This window comes from Rhinopithecus bieti, unplaced genomic scaffold (assembly GCF_001698545.2).
Source record: "Rhinopithecus bieti isolate Rb0 unplaced genomic scaffold, ASM169854v2 scaffold_758, whole genome shotgun sequence".
In the NCBI taxonomy this organism is placed as follows: domain Eukaryota; kingdom Metazoa; phylum Chordata; class Mammalia; order Primates; family Cercopithecidae; genus Rhinopithecus; species Rhinopithecus bieti.
The window spans coordinates 1,712,883-1,723,149 of record NW_016803215.1 but is presented as its reverse complement, the minus strand read 5'-3'; the positions used below and the strand labels follow the sequence as shown (position 1 = coordinate 1,723,149).

Here is a 10,267-nt window from a genome sequence, read left to right as displayed (position 1 = left end):
ACAAACTACATTTTAAAAGATTACTGCAAACTACATTTTTTTAAATGTAGATTTTTTTGGTTGTTACTCGTACATAGGTACACATACATGTATGACACATACATAAACAAAGATAACGGAGAAGAAAAAAATGACCAATTCTAAGAAGAAATAACAGCTTCTTTCCACAAGGTATCATGAGGCCTAGAAAACAGAATTCATGTTTCAAGTTACAATAATTTTAGAAGTTTTTTTAGTATTAGCAATTAGCAATATTAAGAAAGCCATCAGAACTGTGTAAATGGAGACATATTATGTACATACTATGCATGTTTTAAAATTATCATTGCACACGTTAAAATCAGTCAAACTTACAGATATCCATAGCCATGTTGTTATGTCTTGAAGATGAAAAGGGAGAGACAGAAAGAGAATAAGAGAAAAGAGAATATAGGAAGAGATGAAAAGGAAAGAGGAGAGGAAAAGAGAAGGAAAAGGAAGGAAAAGAAAGAGAAGAAAGGAAAAGAGAGGAAGGGAAAGGGGAGAGAGAGTAAAAGGGAAGAGGTGGGAGAGAAAGGAGAGAACTCCCCTTATAGTGTCCCTAAATATTCACCCACACTCTGACAAACCAAATAAGGGCAGGTGGCAACTCGTATAGTCAACTGTGCGGTTATTTTAAAAACATTCATTCAGTGCAACAGCTGAGCTGAATTGTTTTTGATATACAGTCACCTCATCCAATTCAACTTGTGTATTCATCTACTCTTGATGCTAGGGTTAAGCAGGGGAAGTGAGGTATTATCCCTGCCTTTTGTTTTTATTTTTATTTTCTTGAGACAGAGTCTCGCCCAGGCTGGAGTACAATGGCACAATCTCAATGGCACAATGCAACCTCTGCCTCCCGAGTTCAAACTATTCTCCTGCCTCAGTCTCCTGAGTAGCTGGGATTACAGGCACCCACCACCACGCCCAGCTATTTTTTGTATTTTTAGTAGAGATGGGGCTTCACCATGTTGATAAGGCTGGTCTCAAACTCCTGACCTTGTGATGCACCCACCTCGGCCTCCCAAAGTGCTGGGATTACAGGTGTGAGCCACTGTGCCCAGACTATCCCTGACTTTTTAAATAAACTTTTCAAATTTGATTTTTTATTCTTAAAAAAATTTTTTTTTTTTGGTAGAGATGGGGTCTCACTATATTTCCCAGGCTGGTCTTGAACACTTGGCCTCAAGCAATCCTCCCATCTCGGCCTCCCAAAGTGCTGGGATTACAGGTGCATGCCCCACCCATCCCTGCCTTTGTATTCTGTGTATTTAATAATACATCACTACCTCCATATAAGAATCAGGTAAATCTTGTTGCACTTCTGAAAAATCACTCGAACTGTAGTTAAAAAGAAATGCAATGGAGAATGATCTCACTTGCCTATGGTATTCTGTACCCAATAACACTGGCACGTTCTGTGAGCCTGCTCTGAGCTAGGAAAGTGCTGCGGGAGGGTGAAGGCAGGAATGCTTAATCCCAAGGCGAATTTCCCAACCAAAGAAGCAAGTTCCCTGAAGCTGGAGAGCTTGGTGCGCTGGCAGGGAGGACATTCCAGAGCAGATGGAGGAGAACACAGATGTGAAGGCAGAGTGGGGGGGCCCGCCGTGCTTGGGAAACAGGGGTTACCCCACAGCAGGCCGAGCCCAAGGTGCAGAGGGAACCATGACTCTCATGAGAGCATAAACAAAGATCACAGAGCAGAAAAGATGACCAGATCCCTCTAACAAAAAATAACAGCCTCTTTCCACAAAGTACAATCATGTTTAAAAATCACATTCCAGGTTCACCAGGTTTTCAAGCGACCTCACAAAACCACATGGGCTGTGGGCCCATGGCAGGAGGAGGTCCACGAACTGGGGGTCTGGCCCCTTCTTGATCCTAAGACACCCTCCGGCCCCGCATTTCCTACATAGCCCAAGAGTTTTCATCCTCTTCTGTTGTGGGCTCATTTTATTAATAAGGGTTTATGAGGAAAATCTAAATACACGCACACATGCACACACACACACAAACACACATACACAATCACACACACAAATATGCATACATACAGAAACACGCACAAGCACACATACACAGAGACACACACAAACATCAAGGCTTGGGAGCAGCAAATAACCTTGGAAACACTGAAGGTCAATCTCTTGTTTTTCAGGTGAGAAAACTCCCTGGGAATCTAAGTGGCTTGTACAGGTGACAAGCGCACCGTCTGTTCTTGTGATCATCCTGCCCGACTCCACACACATTCTAAACCGTCAGATGTTTATGAGTTGCCGACATTTGGGAGGTAAATACATGATATCCTTAGCAGCCACAGCAGGTACTCCAAAATCATCGGAAGGAATGAATAAATGATGAGCCTTTGGCACAGTTCGCTGGGTAATCAAAAGATCTCACACAGGCTATCAACACTGAAAGGTCTAATCATGCACATCACAGCCCTGGTTCCCAGAGGACAACTTTAGTTTCTATCTGTACGTTTAAACACGTCAAAAGCAAAAACAAACAAAACGCTATTTAAACTAATTTCTCACAGAACCCCGCGACCTTAAACCAAAACATAATTTTAGGAAAGAACAACCAAGCAGCCAAAGGACACACTGTCAACAGAGACTGCAATCCCCCTAGTTCCCCAAACCACTCTGTCCTGGAATTCAAAGCACCTCCATGCAAACCGCTCTCTAAGAGAGCTGCCTTGTGAAGTGAGCTTGGTGCATTCGACTCGAGGGTTATTAGTGATGCTGAGACTGCACTGCATGGATCTTCAAATCCGTAATTCAAAATGCGGAAATCAACATTTTATGTTTTCGGGACACAAAGAACCTACAAAACTGTATCCAGTGTGTGTGAGAGTGTGTGTGTGTGCACGCTTGCTCTGGGTGTGTGTCTATGTGAAAGAAATAAGGAACCCCCAGAAAATTTGCCCCTAATACAATAAGCTTCCATTTCTTTTGAAAAACACAGTATTTTAGATTTTTCTTCTGCTATCCAGGTATGACAAATTACACGGATAGGTCAACAGGCAATGCAAGGCAGTTTTTCAATTCCTATCAGCAGATGCAAAGTGCAAATCCACTTCCTCTGGTCCTGTGCTGTCCAACAAAAGGGGCCACTGCAATTCTGACTAATTAACATAAAGTCAAGGTTAAGGTCTAATTCCTCAGTGGCTAGGGGCTACCCAACAGAACAGTACCGGTTTGAGAACAAACCCATCAACAGATTGTCCTGTTCTGCTGGCCAGTACTAAGTCAGGCCCCATGGGTTATCCTGATCTCATTACAGTGGGAGGATGGGACCCCTTAGGAGCCGTAAGGCTCAGTTGGGTGTTATCTGGAGCCATCCAGGCACGTCTAAGATCTTCATTTCTATGGAAACACAGTCATTTACCAGGCGGGCGCGGTGGCTCACGCCTGTAATCACAGCACTTTAGGAGGCCAAAGTGGTCGGATCACGAGGTCAGGAGATCGAGACCATCCTGGCTAACATGGTGAAACCCCGTCTCTACTAAAATACAAAAAAATTAGCCAGGCATGGTGGCATGTGCCTGTAGTCCCAGCTACTCAGGAGGCTGAGGCAGGAGAATGGCATGAACCTGGGAGGGGGAGGTTGCAGTGAGCCGAGATCGCGTCACTGCACTCCAGCCTGGGCAACAGAGCAAGACTCTGTCTCAAAAACAACAACAAAAAAAGAAACAGTCATTTGCCATGGTGGTCCCTTAAGATTACAATGGCTACAATTACATCGACTGTAGTACGTAGCGGGCGGTACCATCTAGGTTTGTGGAAATGCACTCTATGATGGCTGCAGAATGACACAATCTCCCAAGGACACATTTCTCAGCAGGTACTCCTGTTGTTAAGCAACATATGACTAATCAGAATGTGACTTTTCCTCACATGTATTTGTTCTTCACTTTTTGGGAGTCACAGCCCCTTTAAGAAAAGTAATGAAAACAATGGATGCTCTCCTTTATTAAATGAGCTTAAAAAAAAAAAAAAAACCCTAGCATTTTCCATATGGTTTTGGGGAGATATTCTAACAGTCTAAAGCTTGTTCTTGGACCCCAGTTTAAAAACCATCTGCCTGGCCAGGCACAGTGGCTCACACCTGTAATCCCAACACTTTGGGAGGCCGAGGTGGGTGGATCATCTGAGGTCAGGAGTTCGAGACCAGCCTGGCCAATATGGTGAAACCCCATCTCTACTGAAAATACAAACATTAGCCAGGTGTGGCGGCGTGCACCTGTAATCCCAGCTAGTCAGGAGGCTGAGGCAGGAGAATCACTTGAATGCGGGAGGCAGAGGTTGCCATGATCTGAGATCGATTATGCCACTGCACACTCCAGCCTGGGAAACAGAGTGAGACTTCGTCTCAAACACAAAACAAAACAAAACAAAAAACACCTGCTCAACAAAATCATTTACAGTGCTCATTTGAAACACAACTTCCCTGAAATAACAATTTGACTTCACCTGCCTTAGGTTATTGTTTTTTAAAATAAAAACAAAGTCTCATTAAAAAAAAAATTGAGCTCATTAATGGTAGAAATTATCACCCATGCTCATGTTAGCCAGGGAGATGCTACATGCATACAAATTAGCTTAGAAAACTGTCTCCATTAAAATACCATGGTAATTTGTTCTCCACATATCTTAGGGCATCCATTTACCATTCAATTATTATTTTTCATGTGGAGAGCTACTGAATAAATTGTAATTTACTTTTAATGAAATAATTATCTTGTGAAGGACAAATGTTAAAAATGTTTAAGGCCCCATGAACCAAGCAATCTCTTTCAACTTGTGCAAAATTAAACGTAAAATAGTACTAACAAAAAGGTAGGCAGGAAGGCAGCTAATGTTCTAGCTTGTGTACCATCAGCTTCACCCAATGATAAAGTGACCAGGTGAATCGTCTTAAAAAGAAAAAAAACACACAGAGAGATTACAGACTCCAAAGTTTCAGTTGTAAGTTAGATTCTCTGACACGATTAGTGACACACAGTAGTTCATCCAATGTTACCAAACTCTTTCGAAAATCATCTCAAAGTCTTCAGGAAAGACTACCTTTATTTTCAACTTTTGCTAAGTTTAATAAAGTTCTGAGACAAAGCCTGAAAGTAAGAAAGAAGTTAAGTTGATCCAATGATTTATTTCTGTAACACCTGCTTGATATCAACATCAACCTTTGCCTTGGTAATCAATATTTTATAGGTAGAATTTTATGATGGCAGAGAGAGCATGNGAAGGAAGGAAGGAAGGAAGGAAGGAAGGAAGGGAGGAAGGAAGGAATTCTGCCTACTTAACAAGAAAAGATCCATCAAGGATATAGATGTAAACTACTTTTTGGAGATTCCTTGGAAGGACCCTTACGAGGTGACAGTGACTGTGAGCCTTCGGTGGACCCTCCAAAATATACAGTCTATTTGTTGCTGGTGGACTCCGAGTTTTCAATAGAGATTACACTTTTCTCAAATCAGTTTCAGTGTGTCTCTCTATGGAACAATAGAAATAATAAAGCTGGCCAATGCAGGCCAAATTTGACAGCAAATGGAGATATCTGATTTAAAAGACAGATGCCTGAAAGAATAGTCCACAGTCTGGCCAAGACATTAAGAGGTTTTCAAGTCCTAAAGTACTAGCCATCATTACATTATCCTGGGCCATGTGAAAACATCCTGCAGCCTCTAATCCATGATAAAGTGATGGTGTGAGCATTGCTGTGCAGCGGCGTGCACAGAGACTGTTGTAAGGAGCTCACTGACACAGGCAGGAGAGCACTGTTCTCCTGGGGAGGTGGGCTAATCCCATCCTCTTGAGGAGGCAGGGTATTTAAATGCATTTGATTTTAGTGAAAGCTCTAGAAAGCGCCAAAAATCCAACAGCTGCACACAGTTCCGATTAGGAGCCATGACCTCAACTCGTAATTTTTGGGAAAGGAGGATTTATTGCATTGTTTGTCAAATTCAAGTTTTATTTTATGTCCATAAAGCTGTGGAAAGGAAAACACCGTCTTTTCTGACTACAACAGGCTGTTTGCAGCTCCCTGACAATACGACACCCTGCTAAAAAGAAGAGGCACAGCCTCTGGGGCTTCAGGCAGGATTTTTCTGGATTACTGGTTGCACAAAGCAAAAGTCAAAGCATGTTCAGACCCCAGCCTTCCTAAGCTCTCCTTCTCACACAGACCCACCACGCCTGGCCTAGCCTGGACGCTCTTGACCATCTTCAAAGCCCAAATGCCTTCTTTTGAGTCATGTGTGACGACTATCCAGATACAAGGGTACAAGCAGTCCCCAGAGAATTACTGGGTCTTTTCAGAGGCAATAGGCTCTGCCCCAAACCCCAGACTACTCCTTCCCTTCCTGGTTACAAATAAGTTCTTTCAGCAGATTTTTTTTTTTTTTTTTTTTTTTTTTTGAGGCAGGGCGTTGCCATCATAGACAGGTCGAGCCATCATGGCTCACTGTAGCCTCCAACTCCTGGACTCCAGGAATTCCCGCCCCCTCAGCCTCCTGAGTAGCTGGGACTACAGGCATAGGCCACTGTAGACCTAATTTTCAGCAAACATCTTAACACAGAGCCAGTGTGGCCACCAAGTGCTCCACTGTGGCCACCACGTGCTCCACTGCCCCATACGCAGGTAGGAAGGGGATTTGGGGCTAAAAGTGGCAACTCAAGATCCAGGTAGCTTTGTCTAAAGTAGCTCAGTAACAATCAAACCCCTGAATGGAAAGATATTCAAACACGGGACAAACCATGGCCATGGCCAGAGGCGCTAGAATTTAAACTGGAAGCCGTGAACATTCTTTGAATTTCTTAGAGGACTGACAGAAGTCATTAAGCGCAAAAAAAAAATTGCATTTCCCCGGTCATCCACGTTTACATTCTACCAGATACTTTGTTTGCTGAAGAATACACGTTTTAGGAGATTTTCAGTCCCAGAGAAGAAATGTTTTCGAATGGATTGTGACTCGCTGTGGATGCCTGTGTGAGCAAAACCAGGGATGTGAAGGTCAGGATTTTGTGCAAACTTTAATGACTCTTCTGTCAAAATGATTTTGTTCAGTTAAAACTAAAACTAACCAGACGTATGACAAATATTTACGGTCGGGGTCAAGAGTGTTTACTCTTCAGCAGTTAGTTTTGAAAACAAAAGAGCTTTGACCACAGATGGACTGACGGGAACCAAAGCTGGAATGGAGGGATCCCTGGAAATGTAAGAGTCAAACTCACAGCCCTGCTTTCCAAAGCCCACCACTCCCAGGAGTCGGCCATGAATATAGATGATGAGCTTCGTGGCAATATCTATTTTTAAAGGCCAGCACACACACATACAATATGATATGGTTTCCCTGAGAAAGCCAGAACTGCCAAATAATTACCACATTTCTAATTTTAAATTTGAGTTAACAAACACCAAAGCAGAAGCTGAGGTTTGATTTTAATTTTTGCTCTACTAAAATTAAACTAGATTGTCATGTACTCATTTTCTCCTCATTACAAACTACATTTTAAAAAATATTATGACAAACTACATTTTTAAAAAGATTACTGCAAACTACATTTTTTTAAATGTAGATTTTTTTGGTTGTTACTCGTACATAGGTACACATACATGTATGACACATACATAAACAAAGATAACGGAGAAGAAAAAAATGACCAATTCTAAGAAGAAATAACAGCTTCTTTCCACAAGGTATCATGAGGCCTAGAAAACAGAATTCATGTTTCAAGTTACAATAATTTTTAGAAGTTTTTTTAGTATTAGCAATTAGCAATATTAAGAAAGCCATCAGAATTGTGTAAATGGAGACATATTATGTACATACTATGCATGTTTTAAAAATTATCATTGCACACGTTAAAATCAGTCAAACTTACAGATATCCATAGCCATGTTGTTATGTCTTGAAGATGAAAAGGGAGAGACAGAAAGAGAATAAGAGAAAAGAGAATATAGGAAGAGATGAAAAGGAAAGAGGAGAGGAAAAGAGAAGGAAAAGGAAGGAAAAGAAAGAGAAGAAAGGAAAAGAGAGGAAGGGAAAGGGGGAGAGAGAGTAAAAGGGAAGAGGTGGGAGAGAAAGGAGAGAACTCCCCTTATAGTGTCCCTAAATATTCACCCACACTCTGACAAACCAAATAAGGGCAGGTGGCAACTCGGATAGTCAACTGTGCGGTTATTTTNACTGCAAGCTCCGCCTCCCGGGTTCACATCATTCTCCTGTCTCAGCCTCCAGAGTAGATGGGATTACAGAGGCGCCCACCACCATGCCCTGCTAATTTTTTTGTATTTTAGTAGAGACGAGATTTCACCGTGTTAGCCAGGATGGTCTCGATCTCCTGACCTCGTGATCCGCCTGCCTTGGCCTCCCAAAGTGCTGGGATTACAGGTGTGAGCCACCGCACCCGGCCTCAAATACATATTATTAAATGCATATAAGTTTTATCAGTATGAATTCTAGGGGAAGAGAGAATTTCAGAAGATACAAAATGTAAACTATGGGAGGACACAAAGCCTAACAAGTATCTCCTTTGGTTAGGAACCATACTGGGTTTCTTTGAGTCTTTTTTCAGCTTTGAGGTATAATTGACAAATGCAAATTGTATGTACTCAAGGTGTGCAGCATGATGTTTTGATATAAAAGCTGAACTCACGGAAACAAAATGGAAAGGTGGTAACCAGGGGCTGGAGGTAGGGGAAATTGGAACGATGTTGGTCAAAGGATGCAAGCTTGTAGTTATGAGTAAGTTCTGGAAACCGAAGGTATAGCATGGTGACTATAGTCGCTAACAATGTATTATATATTTAAAATTTTGCCAAGAAGGTAGATCTTAAGTTTTCTCAAGGCACACACACACCGTTATGGTCCCTACATCAGACACACATAAAACTATGTGAAACCACATTAGGTATTTTACATTTGGTTATTAACCTAAGCACTTGAACAACAGATGTCGGGTTGAAGATTAAGAGAATCACTCAGGGTACTTTAGTACCATTCTGTTGGAACCTAAACCCTACGAGGGCAGGAATTTTGTTTCCCACCGCTCTTTCCCCAACACCTGTACCGGTCCCTGATACACAGTAAGTGCTCAGAAAATAACTGTTGAGAATAAATGAATACCTGGCAGCGAGCTAATAAACTTAAAGGGAAACGAAAGCCAAGCACATCTCATCCTGCTGTGAATAGGCAGATTCTGACGGTCTCAGGAATCCCTGCGCGAGTTTGCTGTGACCACTTTGGGGTTTCACATCAGGAGAAAAAGAAAAAGTCCAAAAGAAGATAAGAATAAATCAGATTAGAGAAAAGAAAATAACATACTTAAATGAACACAAAAGAAACCATGAGAGCTTAATTTGAAGAGGTGTCAGAAACTTTCCAAAAAAAAGAATTAGGCTGGGCGCGGTGGCTCACACCTGTAATCCCAGCACTTTGGGAGGCCGAGGCGGCTGGATCACGAGGTCAGGAGATCGAGACCATCCTGGCTAACACGGTGAGACCCCGTCTCTACTAAAAATACAAAAAATTAGCCGGGCGTGGTGACGGGTGCCTGTAGTCCCAGCTACTCCGGTGGCTGAGGCAGGAGAATGGGGTGAACCCGGGAGGCGGAGCTTGCAGTGAGCCAAGATCGCCCCACTGCACTCCAGCCTGGGTGACAGAATGAGACTCCGTTTCAAAAAAATAAAATAAATAATAAGAATCAAAGACAAAGAATGATGATGAAGCCATCAAAGAAGGGAAAAACAGTCTGCATATTTCAACAGAAACAAGCAAGGGCAGTGGGAAGACTTTTTTAAAAAGATGTTCTTTCTCAACACATGTCTAACTTGTTCTTGCTCTCCCACCTTGAACTACTATCTTCCAGATACAACGTGTCACCTTTCCAAGGAAGATGAGCGTATTCTTAATCTCTGAAACCTTTGGATTACAGAATCCCAATACGTAAAAGAGGTCTTAGAAATCCTCCAGTCCAACCCTTGTTTGAATGAATGAGGCCACTGAGGCTCAGAGTGGTTAAGAATTTACCAAATTCTCAAGGCACACACACACACAGTTACGGCCCCTACATCACACAGAAGGTTATTCATGAAAATCAATGCTCGTCCTTCTTCCTCTGGCCATTGACACCTTCGATTTCCAGATGAAATCTTCCTCCTCCACCGACAGCAGGGAAAACACGTCTTTGGACTTTTGGGGAGGTAAGTGAATGAATGAATGAAACAATGCGTGTTTGCT

General features: G+C 42.3%; 1 protein-coding gene across 9 annotated transcripts in view; it reads right to left on the bottom strand.

Annotated features, from left to right (window-relative positions):
• Nucleotides 1-10,267, bottom strand: part of LOC108528098 (supervillin) — a 239,188-nt gene that overhangs the window by 113,960 nt on the left and 114,961 nt on the right. The window contains exon 1 of one of the 9 annotated variants that reach the window (XM_017869755.1): nt 355-408. The exons of the other annotated variants lie outside the window; for them this stretch is intronic. Coding sequence (XP_017725244.1) covers nt 355-370 — 16 coding nt within the window. The 5' untranslated portion in view covers nt 371-408. Of the gene's footprint in view, nt 1-354; nt 409-10,267 lie in introns of those variants that run through there. 9 annotated transcript variants of the gene reach the window in all.